The 18,882-nt window shown below is 43.2% G+C and overlaps 1 protein-coding gene across 2 annotated transcripts; it reads left to right on the forward strand.

Annotated features, from left to right (window-relative positions):
* The first annotated feature begins 16 nt into the window (after positions 1-16).
* On the forward strand, positions 17-18,187 carry nudt13 (nudix (nucleoside diphosphate linked moiety X)-type motif 13). Of its 2 annotated transcripts, XM_056429085.1 has the most exons (9): positions 17-91; positions 6,497-6,602; positions 7,390-7,532; positions 9,450-9,557; positions 9,660-9,766; positions 14,149-14,274; positions 16,085-16,196; positions 17,235-17,389; positions 17,477-18,187. In XM_056429085.1, the coding sequence occupies exons 2-9, from the start codon at positions 6,535-6,537 to the stop codon at positions 17,675-17,677; spliced, it is 1,020 nt and encodes a 339-aa protein (XP_056285060.1). In that variant the 5' UTR covers positions 17-91; positions 6,497-6,534; the 3' UTR covers positions 17,678-18,187. The 2 variants fall into 2 exon arrangements, with proteins under 2 accessions (XP_056285060.1, XP_056285061.1); XM_056429086.1 differs by lacking the exons at positions 17-91; positions 17,477-18,187 and having other exon boundaries at positions 5,703-6,602; positions 17,083-17,350.
* Positions 18,188-18,882: the final 695 nt, after the last annotated feature.

Genomic DNA, 18,882 nt, shown 5'->3' on the forward strand with positions numbered 1-18,882 from the left:
TGTTCTCTTTTGTGTAGTTTGTGTTCTTCTTCGTGTTTCCTGCAGCGGGTAGAAACACCACCGAAGAAGAGAAGGTCCGGAAGAGAAGCAGGTACTACTCTGAACTCTACACAGTTACGAATATATAAATATACAACACAGTTATGTATTTATACATACAGTAGAGTTACAATATGTATATATATACACTACCGTTCAAAAGTTTGGGATCACCCAGACAATTTCGTGTTTTCCATGAAAACTCACTTTTATTTATCAAATGAGTTGCAAAATGTATAGAAAATATAGTCAAGACATTGACAAGGTTAGAAATAATGATTTGTATTTGAAGTATTCATTTTTTTCTTCAAACTTTGCTTTCGTCAAAGAATGCTCCTTTTGCAGCAATGACAGCATTGCAGACCTTTGTCATTCTAGCTGTTAATTTGTTGAGGTAATCTGTTGACATGTCACCCCACGCTTCCTGAAGCACCTCCACCAGTTGGATTGGCTTGATGGGCACTTCTTGAGGACCATACGGTCAAGCTGCTCCCACAACAGCTCAATGGTTGAGATCTGGTGACTGGCCACTCCATTACAGACAGCAAGCTGCCTGCTTCTTCCCTCAAGAGTTCTTCACAATGTGGAGGTGTGCTTTGGGTCATTGTCCTGTTGGAGGAGGACATTGGCTCCAATCAAGCGCTGCCCACAGGGTATGGCATGGCGTTGCCAAATGGAGTGATAGCCTTCCTTATTTAAAATCCCTTTGACCTGGTACCTCCCACTTTAGCAGCACCAAAGCAGCCCCAGACCATCACATGACCTCCACCATGCTTGACAGATGGTGTCAGGCACTCTTCCAGCATCTTTTCACCTGTTCTGCGTCTCACAAATGTTCTTCTGTGTGATCCAAACACCTCAAACTTGGATTCATCTGTCCAGAACACCTTTTTCCAATCTTCCTCTGTCCAATGCCTGTGTTCTTTTGCCCATACCAATCTTTTCTTTTGATTGGCCAGTCTCAGATATGGCTTCTTCTTTGCCACTCTGCCTAGAAGGCCAGCATCCCGGAGTCGCCTCTTCACTGTCGACGTTGCCACTGGCGTTTTGGGTACCATTTAAAGAAGCTGCCAGTTGAGGACCTGTGAGGCGTCTGTTTCTCAAACTAGAGACTCTAATGTACTTGTCTTCTTGCTGAGTTGTGCACCGGGGCCTCCCACTTCTCTTTCTGCTCTGGTTAGAGCCCGTTGGTGCTGTTCTCTGAAGGGAGTAGTACACACCGCTGGAGGACATTTTCAGTTTCTTTGCAATGTCTCGCATGGAATAGCCTTCATTTCTAAGAACAAGAATAGACTGGCGAGTTTCACAGGAAACTTCTTTTTTTCTGGCCATTTTGAGAGTCTTATCGAACCCACAAATGTGATGCTCCAGATAATCAACTAGCTCAAAGGAAGGCCAGTTTTATAGCTTCTCTCATCAGCAAAACAGTTTTCAGCTGTGCTAACATAATTGCACAAGGGTTTTCAAGGGTTTTCTAATCATCCATTAGTCTTCTAAGGCGATAACACAATGTACCATTAGAACACTGGAGTGATGATGAAATGGGCCTCTATACACCTATGGAGATATTTCATTAGAAACCAGACGTTTCACCTAGAATAGTCATTTACCACATTAACAATGTAGAGAGTGTATTTCTGATTCATTTAATGTTATCTTCATTGAAAAAAACAATGCTTTTCTTTGAAAAATAAGGACATTTCTAAGTGATCCCAAACTTTTGAACGGTAGTGTATATACAACACAGAGTTGTGTATTTATATATATAACACAGTTATGTATTTATACATACAGTAGAGTTACAATATATATATATATATATATTAGGGCTGTGAAACGATTAAATATTTTAATCAAATTAATCATAGGTTTCTGTGGATTAATCATGATTAATCACATATTACCGATATTCTCGGTATATTTTTGTGAGAACATAAAGATTTTTGACAAAAGACGGATATATACATTCATACACAGGGGTGCACAGTATGGAGGACTTAAAATGACTTAAGTATAAATAAATAAATGCATGAATAAATACAAGAATAAATCAATAAATGCTTAAATAAATGTATAAATAAATACAAGAATAAATGTATAAATACAGAAATAAATACAGAAATTAATAAATATAAGTTATAACTCAACAGGACATCATTAAATAAATGTATTTCTGTATTTCTTAATTTCTTCATATCTCTATTTATGTGTCCACACGTATTTCTTCATTTATTTATGTGTGACATTTACGTGTCCGTATATTCAAATGAGCTGGGCGGTCCGAACCTCATTGTTGAACAGGATTGGTCAAGTCGGAGAGCAAGACAGAAGCAATCGATCCCTAGCACTTGGATCTGTAGACGAACAGTGTTTATAATGCATTCTTGTCTGTACATTCTAAATACTACTGTAGTTGAGTCACGGAATGTAATTTAGGGATGTTTTCAGCCGAGAAGTTAGTCGTTTAAGCATCAAATCTGTGGTCGGTTTATCGAGATTCAGCCTAATAAGGTTATGCAACGGAGATTTGAGGTCCTGCTCGCGGGACCTCTGAGCTCCGGGCGCTCAGCGTGCTGTGCGGCCGCCGAGAGAAGCCTGATCTATATTATATATATGTATATATACAGGACTGTCTCAGAAAATTAGAATATTGTGATGAAGTTCTTTCTTTTCTGTAATGCAATTCAAAAAACAAAAATGTCATGCATTCTGGATTCATTACAAATCAACTGAAATATTGCAAGCCTTTTATTCTTTTAATATTGCTGATTATGGCTTACAGCTTAAGAAAACTCAAATATCCTATCTCTAAATATTAGAATATCATGAAAAAGTATACTAGTAGGGTATTAAACAAATCACTTGAATTGTCTAATTGACTCGAAACACCTGCAAGGGTTTCCTGAGCCTTGACAAACACTCAGCTGTTATAAATCTTTTTTTTTACTTGGTCTGAGGAAATATTAAAATTTTATGAGATAGGATTTTAGAGTTTTCTTAAGCTGTAAGCCATAATCAGCAATATTAAAAGAATAAAAGGCTTGCAATATTTCAGTTGATTTGTAATGAATCCAGAATGCATGACATTTTTGTTTTTTAAATTGCATTACAGAAAATAAAGAACTTTATCACAATATTCTAATTTTCTGAGACAGTCCTGTATATGATATGTATATATAGAGCAGCCTGATCTCGGCAGGACTTTTTGAAATGCTCCGCTGGCTCTGACGTCTCCGTAGCGGCTAAACATGAGATATAATTAGGTTTTGGAGGATCTAACGAGCACAAATAGTTTATTATTTATTAAAAGATAACATTACGTCAATTTGACTGAGGGTTAAGATTCATAACTTCATTTTGTAGCGACCCTGGAGCTAAAGAAGGCTCTGAGCTGAATATGGCTTATCTAAATGTACATGTAGAGATATAGCCATACGGCTAAACACAGGCAACACCGCCTAACAATCACTACTATAAACTATGTGAGACATGTTAGAGATGTGAGGAGCTGTGCTCTCCATGTTTCAGTCTGATACAATAACTCATGGAGTCAACTCCTCAGAACATGTTCACACACAACACAGAGCTCCATCCTTCTGGAGACCAGAGGACTACATGATGATGATGTGATGTAGTCAGAGGGCTAAGACTGCAGAGTCACAACAGAACAGGTTACATGTTGATTTATTTTATTTCAATCAGCAAAATAATTCATATAATTCAACAAAAGAAGAAAGTGGCTGACCGAAAGGGTCGAGGCTGAAGCTAATGAGTTTATAAGTGCCCTAACCTATGATTTCATGAAAATACTTATTTCAAAGAATCATATATATATACACACACACATACATATACATATACATACATATATACACACATACAAAAATACACACACATACATACACATAAACACACACACTATACATAGACATACACATACATATAAACATAAAACAAAAAACTTGTCCCCATTAACCGTTGATGTGATGATGATGTAGTAATGAAGGTTACAGGTGAAGCACAGGTGGTGCTGTGACTGGGTGCTAACTGAAGGCTGCTTAATAAGAAAAAATCAACTGTCTTTATTTTTCAATTGTCAATATGTATTGCCTCGTGGTCATCATATCCTCACTCTTCCATGTGGGAATGTTTAGTTCCAAAATGTCCCAAATAAAACAAGTAAATACATGATGTATACAAGTATGTTGGAAATTAACCATGAACATTAAATATCAGAGGAAATAAACGGCATTAAATACATATGTATCAATAACAGGTATACTGCCATCTAGTGGTATAAATGTGTTACTCTGCGGTGCTCGTCCAAGAAACAGCAGAATGAGGTGGAAATATAAATATAATAACAACAACTCTGCACAGAAACATTACTTTGATTCATCTATATTAGGAACTGTGCTGCATCAAACAATGCAACGATTAAGTGAGAAGGTGATTCTTGCTGTGTACATGAATATTAAACTTCCCGTCGTCACCACTGTCGCTAACATATCCAGGTTTAATTATTTATTCTTTATATTGACTAATTAATATTCTTCTAACGTTACCCTGCTATGTGTTTGCATCGTTAAAATATCCCCGTTTAATGATTTATTCTTTATATTGACTAATATTCTTCTAACGTTAATATGTATCACTGGCTTTTATTTTGACTTTCATTTTAAGCACTTCCGTTCTGTCGTTTTTGGTTTCAGACAGCAGAAACGAAATACGGAGGTGGTATTCCGTTTTTCCGTTTTTGGTTTCAGACGGAAAATGAAAAAACCACGTGATTTCCGTATTCCGTATTTGGAATGAAACGAAAAAACTAACTAACAAAACGTACACGGACCGTTAACGCGACACTAGAGACAGAATGACACGCTGCTGTAGAGACAACAGACGGATTGAAAGCTCATTCTGCGCATGCGTTAAATGCGGTAAAAAAAAATTACTAATTAATCCTGTAATTTAATCATAACGCGTTATTTTTCACAGCACTAATTTATATATACAACACAGTTATGTATTTATACATACAGTAGAGTTACAATATATATATATACAACACAGAGTTGTGTATTTATATATACAACACAGTTATGTATTTATATCGACAGTAGAGTTACAATATATATATACAACAGTTATGTATTTATATATACAACACATTTATGTATTTGTATATACAGTAGAGTTTCAATATATATATATAACAGTTATGTATTTATATATATATAACAGTTATGTATATATTTATACAGTACACAGTTAACAATATATATATAACAGTTATGTATTTATATATATAACAGTTATGTATATATTTATACAGTACACAGTTAACAATATATATATCAGTTATGTATATATTTATACAGTACACAGTTAACAATATATATATAACAGTTATGTATTTATATATATAACAGTTATGTATATATTTATACAGTACACAGTTAACAATATATATATAACAGTTATGTATTTATATATATAACAGTTATGTATATATTTATACAGTACACAGTTAACAATATATATATAACAGTTATGTATTTATATATATAACAGTTATGTATATATTTATACAGTACACAGTTAACAATATATATATCAGTTATGTATATATTTATACAGTACAGTTAACAATATATATATAACAGTTATGTATACAGTCGACGCACAGTGTTATTATGTACAGTACACAGTTGTCTAGTTAAGCTAGGCTAACAGTTTACCCTTGCTGCCAGTCTTTGTGCTAAGCTAGGCTAACAGTTACCCATGTATCCAGTCTTTGTGCTAAGCTAGGCTAACAGTTACCCATATTTCCAGTCTTGATGCTAAGCTAGGCTAACAGTTACCCATATTTCCAGTCGTTATGCTATGCTAAGCTAGGATAACAGTTACCCATGTATCCAGTCTTTGTGCTAAGCTAGGCTAACAGTTACCCATATTTCCAGTCGTTATGCTATGCTAAGCTAGGATAACAGTTACCCATGTATCCAGTATTTGTGCTAAGCTAGGCTAACAGTTACCCATATTTCCAGTCTTTATGCTAAGCTAGGCTAACAGTTACCCATGTATCCAGTCTTTATGCTAAGCTAGGCTAACAATTACCCATGTTTCCAGTCTTTATGCTAAGCTAGGCTAACAGTTACCCATGTATCCAGTCTTTGTGCTAAGCTAGGCTAACAGTTACCCATATTTCCAGTCTTTATGCTAAGCTAACAGTTACCCATGTATCCAGTCTTTGTGCTAAGCTAGGCTAACAGTTACCCATATTTCCAGTCTTTATGCTATGCTAAGCTAGGCTAACAGTTACCCATGTATCCAGTCTTTGTGCTAAGCTAGGCTAACAGTTACCCATATTTCCAGTCTTTATGCTAAGCTAGGCTAACAGTTACCCATGTATCCAGTCTTTATGCTAAGCTAGGCTAACAATTACCCATGTTTCCAGTCTTTATGCTAAGCTAGGCTACGGGTTCATTGACAGACATGTTGAGACGTCTGAAAATCTCCCGTCTATCAACTCGCTGCTGCTCCAACTTCGTCTCCAGGATGAGGTGCAGTACTCATTTACTGAATTACTGACTCAATTACTGACTCATTTACTGAATTACTGACTCATTTACTGAATTACTGACTTACTGACTCATTTACTGAATTACTGACTTACTGACTCATTTGCTGAATTACTGACTTACTGACTCATTTACTGAATTACTGACTCATTTACTGAATTACTGACTTACTGAATTACTGACTCATTTACTGACTTACTGAATTACTGACTCATTTACTGAATTATTGACTCATTTACTGAATTACTGACTTACTGAATTACTGACTCATTTACTGAATTACTGACTTACTGTCTCATTTACTGAATTACTGACTTACTGAATTACTGACTCATTTACTGAATTACTGACTTACTGAATTACTGACTCATTTACTGAATTACTGACTTACTGAATTACTGACTCATTTACTGAATTACTGACTCATTTACTGAATTACTGACTTACTGAATTACTGACTCATTTACTGAATTACTGACTTACTGAATTACTGACTCATTTACTGACTTACTGACTCATTTACTGAATTACTGACTTACTGAATTACTGACTCATTTACTGAATTACTGACTCATTTACTGAATTACTGACTTACTGAATTACTGACTGAATTACTGACTCATTTACTGAATTACTGACTTACTGAATTACTGACTCATTTACTGAATTACTGACTTACTGAATTACTGACTCATTTACTGAATTACTGACTCATTTACTGATTGATTGACTGACTAACTGACCGATTGATTGATTGACTGATGGTCAGGTATGTGAGCCGGCTGAAGGAGGATGACTCGGCGTGTGCTGCAGCGCTGCAGAACGCTCACATGTTCCTGTTCCACCGTCTGGATCCTCTGCTGCAGCGCTGCCAGCAGGGAACCTTCAGCCCAGTGACCCTCAGAACCACAGGTACAGGACCTCAGGTACAGAGCCTCAGAACCACAGGTACAGAGCCTCAGAACCACAGGGACAGGACCTCAGGTACAGAGCCTCAGAACCACAGGTACAGGACCTCAGGTACAGAGCCTCAGAACCACAGGTACAGAGCCTCAGAACCACAGGTACAGAGCCTCAGAACCATAGGTACAGAGCCTCAGAACCACAGGTACAAGACCTCAGGTACAGAGCCTCAGAACCACAGGTACAGGACCTCAGGTACAGAGCCTCAGAACCACAGGTACAGAGCCTCAGAACCACAGGTACAGAGCCTCAGGTACAGAGCCTCAGAACCACAGGTACAGAGCCTCAGGTACAGGGCCTCAGAACCACAGGTACAGAGCCTCAGAACCACAGGTACAGAGCCTCAGGTAGAGAGCCTCAGAACCAGTACACACCTCCAGTGTGACCGGACGGGGCTGTGCTGGCGCTGCTGTGTTGGCGCCGGACCGGCTGGCTGCTTGTCGGTGCTGGTTACCTTCTGCCCCCAATGGATGGGCTTAGATCACCCAGTTGTTGGATTACCCCCCCTCCCCCCTTCCTACTCGTTGCAAGTCATGTCTAAAATGTATGTGCTTATGTGCTCAGGTGTTTTTTTCCTGCTCCCACACTGTACCTCTCGGGCATAGTCGGGGGGTTGGTGTTTTTTCTCGCCTTCTTCCCTCATGTTATGCTGTAATCTTTCATCCACCCTTTCTTGTAATTTCGATGCTTTTGTACCTGTACTCTGGCAAACGACAAATAAATATATCAATCAATCAATCAATCAATCACAGGTACAGAGCCAGAACTCTGAAAGAGAACCTCACATGGAGAACCTCAGAGAGAACCGTAACCAGTGGCGGTTCGTCCATAGAGGGCGCTAGGGCGCCGCCCCTCTTACAATTTTTAGATGAAAAAAAAAAAAGAAGAAAAAAAAATATATACATCCTGTCAAAAAACATTATATGCCAAATCATTTGAATAGTAAATATACCGTGTTGACGCGCTAAATGTGTGTGGGAGACCGTCAGCCTGTCAACAACCACTTAAGTTAATGTGAAAAAATATAATATATCGCCATTATCACGGAGAGAAGCCCCTCCCCTTTTTCGAGGCGATCTAACGTGTGTGTGCGGCATCGAGTAAACATTTCACGGTCGTTTCGGTAAGGACGGCTTCTCATTGGCGGATGAAACGTGAATCTCGGGTCGCAAAAATGTGCGCTCATTGGCCAATGACATCGTTTTATTATTTCACGTGACTGGACTATTCAGCAGATCAGAGACCGGCGTTCCCTCAGCAGAGCTACGCGAGCAGGTAGCTAACGGAGCTGTCAGCTGGAGGCTCAGTGAGTAATGCTGTTTAGTTTCCTCTGTCTGTTGTTCCAAAGGGACTGAAACTCTCTGGACTACAACGGGGGGAGGAGTCTAAAGAGCTGCAGACAAGTGGAAAGCACGAATCTTGCCGCAGTTATCTAGCTAAGAGCATGACGCTAACTCGCTAACAGCCTGAAGCTAACCCTGTCTTATTAGAGTTGAGACGTTTGCCCACTTTAAAGAGAGGAGCTACTTGTCTTTACAGTAGTGGCTCTGCTCTGTCCCCAATGTAACATGTGGTCTCTCTGGCTCTATTCTGCTCTGAACCTCTTTCATGTGAGGGTGAAACTCTTTTATTCTGTAAACCTCTGAAACCCAACCCCATGTTCCTTAAAGCTGCTCTGAACCTCTCATGCTAAAGTTACAGTGTGTTGATAGTTGTTATTGGACCGTGTTGAGCACGCTGTGTTCTTGAAATCAAGCTTTGTTTTCTACAATATTCTACTCAAAACCTCTTTTCTTCTCATTGTTGAGTGATATTTAAACTGCGCCGCCACTGACCGTAACCCGAGGAGCTTTCTGTGTGTTCCAGACGTGCAGTTGATCCTGGAGAGACTCGGTTCCAACAGAACCCTGCTGCAAGAGTCGGTTCTGATTGGCTCCTCTGAACAGAACCAGCTCCAGTTCTGTCTGGACCTCGGTAAGAACACTGTGGGTTCCTGAATGCACCGGTCTACACTGACTGTGGGTCCCTGAATGCACCATGTGTTCTGGGTTCTAAGTGTTCTGGTCTGGGTTCTAGGAGAACTGGATCAAGCTGCGGTAGAACAAGAGTGTGGAGGACGTTTCATGAATCTGAGGAAGGCGTTCTTTCTTCTGCCTGAACCAGCAGCTCCTCTAGTGGCCAAGGTGGGTACTACAACTACAGTGTACTACAACTAGCACTGTGTGTACTGTGTGTACTACAACTAGCACTGTGTGTACTACAACTAGCACTGTGTGTACTGTGTACTACAACTACTGTGTACTACAACTAGCACTGTGTGTACTGTGTGTACTACAACTACTGTGTACTACAACTAGCACTGTGTGTACTGTGTGTACTACAACTACTGTGTACTACAACTAGCACTGTGTGTACTGTGTGTACTACAACTACTGTGTACTACAACTAGCACTGTGTGTACTGTGTGTACTACAACTACTGTGTACTACAACTAGCACTGTGTGTACTGTGTGTAGTACAACTAGCACTGTGTGTACTGTGTGTACTACAACTAGCACTGTGTGTACTGTGTGTACTACAACTAGCACTGTGTGTACTACAACTAGCACTGTGTGTACTACAACTAGCACTGTGTGTACTGTGTGTACTACAACTAGCACTGTGTGTACTGTGTACTACAACTAGCACTGTGTGTACTGTGTGTACTGTGTGTAGTACAACTAGCACTGTGTACTGTGTGTGCTACAACTAGCACTGTGTGTAGTACAACTAGCACTGTGTGTACTACAACTAGCACTGTGTGTACTACAACTAGTACTGTGTGTACTACAACTAGCACTGTGTGTACTACAACTAGCACTGTGTGTACTGTGTGTACTACAACTAGCACTGTGTGTACTGTGTGTAGTACAACTAGCACTGTGTGTACTACAACTAGTACTGTGTGTACTACAACTAGCACTGTGTGTACTACAACTAGCACTGTGTGTACTGTGTGTAGTACAACTAGCACTGTGTGTACTGTGTGTACTACAACTAGTACTGTGTGTACTACAACTAGCACTGTGTGTACTACAACTAGTACTGTGTGTACTACAACTAGCACTGTGTGTACTACAACTAGCACTGTGTGTACTGTGTGTAGTACAACTAGCACTGTGTGTACTACAACTAGCACTGTGTGTACTACAACTAGTACTGTGTGTACTACAACTAGCACTGTGTGTACTACAACTAGCACTGTGTGTACTGTGTGTACTACAACTAGTACTGTGTGTACTACAACTAGCACTGTGTGTACTGTGTGTACTACAACTAGCACTGTGTGTACTGTGTGTACTACAACTAGCACTGTGTGTACTGTGTGTACAACTAGCACTGTGTGTACTGTGTGTACTACAACTAGCACTGTGTGTACTGTGTGTAGTACAACTAGCACTGTGTGTACTGTGTGTAGTACAACTAGCACTGTGTGTACTGTGTGTACTACAACTAGCACTGTGTGTACTGTGTGTACTACAACTAGCACTGTGTGTACTACAACTAGTACTGTGTGTACTGTGTGTAGTACAACTAGCACTGTGTGTACTGTGTGTACTACAACTAGCACTGTGTGTACTGTGTGTACTACAACTAGCACTGTGTGTACTACAACTAGCACTGTGTGTACTACAACTAGCACTGTGTGTACTGTGTGTACTACAACTAGCACTGTGTGTACTGTGTGTACTACAACTAGTACTGTGTGTACTACAACTAGCACTGTGTGTACTGTGTGTACTACAACTAGCACTGTGTGTACTACAACTAGCACTGTGTGTACTGTGTGTACTACAACTAGCACTGTGTGTACTGTGTGTACTACAACTAGTACTGTGTGTACTACAACTAGCACTGTGTACTGTGTGTACTACAACTAGCACTGTGTGTACTACAACTAGCACTGTGTGTACTACAACTAGCACTGTGTGTACTGTGTGTACTACAACTAGCACTGTGTGTACTGTGTGTACTACAACTAGCACTGTGTGTACTGTGTGTAGTACAACTAGTACTGTGTGTACTGTGTGTAGTACAACTAGTACTGTGTGTACTGTGTGTACTACAACTAGCACTGTGTGTACTGTGTGTACTACAACTAGTACTGTGTGTACTGTGTGTACTACAACTAGCACTGTGTGTACTGTGTGTACTACAACTAGCACTGTGTGTACTGTGTGTACTACAACTAGCACTGTGTGTACTGTGTGTACTACAACTAGCACTGTGTGTACTACAACTAGCACTGTGTGTACTGTGTGTACTACAACTAGCACTGTGTGTACTGTGTGTACTACAACTAGCACTGTGTGTACTGTGTGTACTACAACTAGTACTGTGTGTACTACAACTAGCACTGTGTGTACTGTGTGTACTACAACTAGCACTGTGTGTACTGTGTGTACTACAACTAGTACTGTGTGTACTACAACTAGCACTGTGTGTACTGTGTGTACTACAACTAGCACTGTGTGTACTGTGTGTACTACAACTAGCACTGTGTGTACTGTGTGTACTACAACTAGCACTGTGTGTACTGTGTGTACTACAACTAGCACTGTGTGTACTGTGTGTACAACTAGCACTGTGTGTACTGTGTGTACTACAACTAGCACTGTGTGTACTGTGTGTAGTACAACTAGTACTGTGTGTACTGTGTGTAGTACAACTAGCACTGTGTGTACTGTGTGTACTACAACTAGCACTGTGTACTACAACTAGCACTGTGTGTACTACAACTAGCACTGTGTGTACTGTGTGTACTACAACTAGTACTGTGTGTACTGTGTGTAGTACAACTAGTACTGTGTGTACTGTGTGTACTACAACTAGCACTGTGTGTACTGTGTGTACTACAACTAGCACTGTGTGCACTGTGTGTACTACAACTAGCACTGTGTGTACTGTGTGTACTACAACTAGCACTGTGTGTACTGTGTGTACTACAACTAGCACTGTGTACTGTGTGTACTACAACTAGCACTGTGTGTACTGTGTGTACTACAACTAGCACTGTGTGTACTGTGTGTACTACAACTAGCACTGTGTGTACTGTGTGTAGTACAACTAGCACTGTGTGTACTACAACTAGCACTGTGTGTACTGTGTGTAGTACAACTAGCACTGTGTGTACTGTGTGTAGTACAACTAGCACTGTGTGTACTGTGTGTAGTACAACTAGCACTGTGTGTACTGTGTGTACTACAACTAGCACTGTGTGTACTGTGTGTCCTACAACTAGCACTGTGTGTACTGTGTGTACTACAACTAGCACTGTGTGTACTGTGTGTACTACAACTAGCACTGTGTGTACTACAACTAGCACTGTGTGTACTACAACTAGCACTGTGTGTACTACAACTAGCACTGTGTGTACTATGTGTAGTACAACTAGCACTGTGTGTACTGTGTGTACTACAACTAGCACTGTGTACTGTGTGTACTGTGTGCACTGTGTGCACTGTGTGCACTGTGTGTACTGTGTACTGTGTGTACTGTGTGTACTGTGTACTGTGTGTACTGTGTGTACTGTGTGCACTGTGTGTACTGTGTGTACTGTGTGTACTGTGTACTGTGTGTACTGTGTGTACTGTGTGCACTGTGTGTACTGTGTGCACTGTGTGTACTGTGTGTACTGTGTGTACTGTGTGTACTGTGTGCACTGTGTGCACTGTGTGTACTGTGTGTACTGTGTGTACTGTGTGTACTGTGTGCACTGTGTGCACTGTGTGCACTGTGTGTACTGTGTGTACTGTGTGTACTGTGTGTACTACAGATGAGATTCCTCCACTGTGGGACAAATAAAGGAATATCATGTGTGTACGACATGTAGTACACACAGCTCTGTTGATGTAGAATGAAACTACAGGGTCCTGATCTGGTCCTGATCTGGTCCTGATCTTGTACCTGATCTGGTCCTGATCTGGTCCTGATCTTGTACCTGATCTTGTACCTGATCTGGTCCTGATCTTGTACCTGATCTGGTCCTGATCTGGTACCTGATCTGGTCCTGATCCTGGTCCTGATCTTGTACCTGATCTGGTCCTGATCTGGTACCTGATCTGGTCCTGATCTGGTCCTGATCTTGTACCTGATCTGGTCCTGATCTGGTACCTGATCTGGTCCTGATCTTGTACCTGATCTTGTACCTGATCTGGTCCTGATCTTGTACCTGATCTGGTCCTGATCTTGTACTGATCTTGTACCTGATCTGGTCCTGATCTTGTACCTGATCTGGTCCTGCTCTGGTCCTGATCTTGTACCTGATCTGGTCCTGATCTTGTACTGATCTTGTACCTGATCTGGTCCTGATCTTGTACCTGATCTGGTCCTGATCTTGTACCTGATCTGGTCCTGATCTTGTACCTGATCTGGTCCTGATCTGGTACCTGATCTGGTCCTGATCTGGTACCTGATCTGGTCCTGATCTGGTCCTGATCTTGTACCTTATCTGGTCCTGATCTGGTACCTGATCTGGTACCTGATCTGGTCCTGATCCTGGTCCTGATCTGGTCCTGTCCTTCAGGGTCAGGCTCTGCTGCGCTGGCATCAAACCAGCGGCTTCTGCAGCGCCACCGGCGAGCCGACCCGCCGCAACCAGGCAGGAAGTCAGAGAGTCTGCAGCAGCTCCGGCATCACCTACTACCCCAAGGTAGACCTGGACCACCTGGAGACCTGGACCACCTGGAGACCTGGACTAGCTAGACCTGAACCACCTGGAGACCTGGACCACCTGGAGACCTGGACCACCTGGAGACCTGGACCACCTGGAGACCTGGACTAGCTAGACCTGAACCACCTGGAGACCTGAACTAGCTAGACCTGAACCACCTGGAGACCTGAACCACCTGGAGACCTGAACCACCTGGAGACCTGGACTAGCTAGACCTGAACCACCTGGAGACCTGAACCACCTGGAGACCTGAACCACCTGGACTAGCTAGACCTGAACCACCTGGAGACCTGAACTAGCTAGACCTGAACCACCTGGAGACCTGAACTAGCTAGACCTGAACCACCTGGAGACCTGGACCACCTGGAGACCTGGACCACCTGGAGACCTGGACTAGCTAGACCTGAACCACCTGGAGACCTGAACCACCTGGAGACCTGAACCACCTGGACTAGCTAGACCTGAACCACCTGGAGACCTGAACTAGCTAGACCTGAACCACCTGGACTAGCTAGACCTGAACCACCTGGAGACCTGAACTAGCTAGACCTGAACCACCTGGAGACCTGAACTAGCTAGACCTGAACCACCTGGAGACCTGAACTAGCTAGACCTGAACCACCTGGAGACCTGAACTAGCTAGACCTGAACCACCTGGAGACCTGGACTAGCTAGACCTGAACCACCTGGACTAGCTAGACCTGAACCACCTGGAGACCTGGACTAGCTAGGCCTGAACCACCTGGAGACCTGAACTAGCTAGACCTGAACCACCTGGAGACCTGAACCACTTGGAGACCTGGACTAGCTAGACCTGAACCACCTGGAGACCTGAACTAGCTAGACCTGAACCACCTGGAGACCTGAACTAGCTAGACCTGAACCACCTGGAGACCTGAACTAGCTAGACCTGAACCACCTGGAGACCTGAACTAGCTGGACCTGAACCACCTGGAGACCTGAACTAGCTAGACCTGAACAACCTGGAGACCTGAACTAGCTAGACCCGAACCACCTGGAGACCTGGACCACTTGGAGACCTGGACTAGCTAGACCTGAACCACCTGGAGACCTGGACTAGCTAGACCTGAACCACCTGGAGACCTGAACTAGCTAGACCTGAACCACCTGGAGACCTGGACTAGCTAGACCTGAACCACCTGGAGACCTGAACTAGCTAGACCTGAACCACCTGGAGACCTGGACTAGCTAGACCTGAACCACCTGGAGACCTGGACTAGCTAGACCTGAACCACCTGGAGACCTGGACTAGCTAGACCTGAACCACCTGGAGACCTGAAATAGCGAGACCAGAACCAAGTTTAAACTAGACCTGAACCAGATTCTTTTTCATCAACATTTTTTATTTGTTTGTGATATAAACATAAAACAATTGCAAAAATGTCAGACAAACATATATATACACCCATATACATACCCATACACACCCACACAGACATACATACGCATACATACACACACACATACCCTCCCCTCCTCCAGAACAAAACACAAACAACAATAAATAAAAAAACAACAACAAAACAACCCCGGCACCGCCTTAATTATCTTTTACTTGTAAGTGTGTATACACCACCCTGCATCTGTATTTGCAATCCCCTCAAAATCCAAATCTTACCCCTGAGTATTTGACCCCTCCTCTAATTTGTAATGAAAGACCTGAACCAGATTTAAACTAGATCCAAATAGCTGTAAAACAGGTTCAAACCAGCTTGTTACCAGTCTGGAGCGAAGTGGTCTTTGACCGGTTCCTCCTGGTCTTCCTCAGATGTCTCCGGTAGTCATCATCCTGGTGTCTGATGGGAAACGGTGTCTGTTAGGCCGCCAGTCGTCCTTTCCTCAGGGCATGTACAGCGCCCTGGCCGGCTTCTGTGACCTGGGTGAGTCCTACAAGTCTACGGTCCTACCAGTCTACGGTCCTACCCGTCTACGGTCCTACAAGTCTACGGTCTTACCCGTCTACGGTCCTACCCGTCTACGGTCTTACCCGTCTACGGTCTTACCCGTCTACGGTCCTACAAGTCTACGGTCTTACCCGTCTACGGTCCTACCAGTCTACGGTCCTACCAGTCTACGGTCTTACCCGTCTACGGTCCTACCCGTCTACGGTCCTACAAGTCTACGGTCTTACCCGTCTACGGTCCTACCCGTCTACGGTCTTACCCGTCTACGGTCCTACCCGTCTACGGTCCTACAAGTCTACGGTCTTACCCGTCTCTCACGGGTCCTACCAGTCTGGTCTTACCGTCTACTGCGGTCTTACCGTCTACGGTCCTACCAGTCTACGGTCTTACCCGTCTACGGTCCTACCCGTCTACGGTCCTACAAGTCTACGGTCTTACCCGTCTACGGTCCTACCCGTCTACTGTCTTACCCGTCTACTGTCCTACCCGTCTACGTCTTACCGTCTACGGTCCCACCGTCTTCTACGGTCCTACCCGTCTACTGTCTTACCCGTCTACGGTCCTACCCGTCTACGGTCTTACCCGTCTACTGTCTTACCCGTCTACTGTCCTACCCGTCTACGGTCTTACCCGTCTACGGTCCTACCCGTCTACGGTCCTACCTGTTCTATGGCAGTCTTGCACCACTGTCTACGGTCCTACCCGTCTACGGTGCACCAGGGGTCAGCAGTTGCAGTATAAAGGGTGACCACTAGGGGTCCGCAGTTGGTGTAGACTTCAGGGACACGACTAAACAAAGTTCAGTAAAGGTGGAAAGATATTCACAGATTCAGACTCCCCTTGTGTTTGTCTGTTGTCATAGCCGGAGGCAGCGAGGGGCAGGAGGCAGCGAGGAGCGAGTGTGGTGTCATCTGCATACGTCACCATTGTGAACTTCTAAAAGGGGCCTCACAGCTAAAGTCCGCCATGACAGACCTGTCTGTGTACCTGTCTGTCTCTCTGGGGGCACTGCAGGTGAGACCGTGGAGGAGACTCTGAGCCGGGAGGTGGCGGAGGAGGTGGGTCTGGAGGTCTGCGGGGTCTCCTACAGCTCCTCGCAGCACTGGCCGTTTCCTCACAGCTCCTTCATGATGGGCTTCCACGCCTCGGTTAGCCCCGCCCACCCTCAGGTGAGCTGACCGTTAGCCCCGCCCACCCTCAGTCCATCTCGTGTGTATATCCACGGTTATGTCATGTGACCGGCTGTCTGTTCACAGCTGTCCGTTGACCACACGGAGCTGGAGGACGCTCGCTGGTTCAGTCTGGAGGAAATCACCTGCGCCCTGCAGGTGAAGACCCCCCCTAGGACCGGGGACCCCCCCGTCCTCTGGCTTCCTCCTAAACACACCATCGCCAACCGCCTCATCACCGAGTGGACGGATCGCCAGCAACGTCCACGAGACCAGATCCAGGTCTAGGGTCCAGGCTGAAGGACTACTTCATGGGACCCATAAGACCAGATCCAGGTCTAGGGTCCAGGCTGAAGGACTACTTCATGGGACCCATAAGACCAGATCCAGGTCTAGGGTCCAGGCTGAAGGACTACTTCATGGGACCCATAAGACCAGATCCAGGTCTAGGGTCCAGGCTGAAGGACTTCATGTAGAACTCATGACCTGGTCACGTGACCGAGACGCAGACCAATCCACTGAAGGTTAAAATACATCAAACAGACCTGGAGATACGAGTTATTATATATATATATATAACATCTATATAGTAACATATATATATTAGGGCTGTGAAAGGATTACAAATGTTAAAATTAATCAGTGCGCGCGCATCGCGGCTGAGCTACGCGCGCGCCGGCGTCGGAGCTCTGCCGAGCCGAGAAGGGTTGTTGACAGGGGACGGGGGACAGGGGGGGGTTAAATAAGTTTTAAAAAATTAACTAATCCTGTAATTTAATCATAACGCGTTAACGCAGTATTTTTCACACCACTAATATATATATATAATAACTTGTATATATACGAGTTATTATAATATATATATGTTACTATATAGATGTTATATATATATATAATAATATATATTATAACTAATATATATATATTAGTTATAATATATATATGATAATAATTAGAGGTAATAATACTCTGGAGTCACATGTAGAAACGTCTGAGATATTTATTGTTCCAATAAAACATTAGAGATCTGATTATGACCCAGAGTGTGTGTCACAATGTGTGTGTGTGTGTCACAGTGTGTGTCACAGTGTGTGTGTGTGTGTCACAGTGTGTGTCACAGTGTGTGTCACAGTGTGTGTCACAGTGTGTGTCACAGTGTGTGTCACAGTGTGTGTGTGTGGTGAAGTCCAGCTCCTCCTCTTCCTCTCTCAGGACGCTCTCAGCTCGTCTCTGCAGCTCGGGGTCCAGCAGCGTCGCTCCGAATCGATCCTGCAGAACAGGATCAATACGTTGATGATCACTCATATCCATATTGATCCTGTTCTGCAGGATCAATACGTTGAGTGATCATGTATGGCGTTTGATTTGTGTACCTTCTTCTTGCTGCCGGGTGGCGCTACAGGGGGGTTAAAGGTCATGTCTCTGACGCTGTAGATGTTATACAGTTCCACTGGAGACCTGGACAGGAAGTCAACACGCATTTAAAGGACCAG

The sequence above is a fragment of the Pseudoliparis swirei genome, chromosome 13 (genome assembly GCF_029220125.1).
Source record: "Pseudoliparis swirei isolate HS2019 ecotype Mariana Trench chromosome 13, NWPU_hadal_v1, whole genome shotgun sequence".
In the NCBI taxonomy this organism is placed as follows: Eukaryota; Metazoa; Chordata; class Actinopteri; order Perciformes; family Liparidae; genus Pseudoliparis; species Pseudoliparis swirei.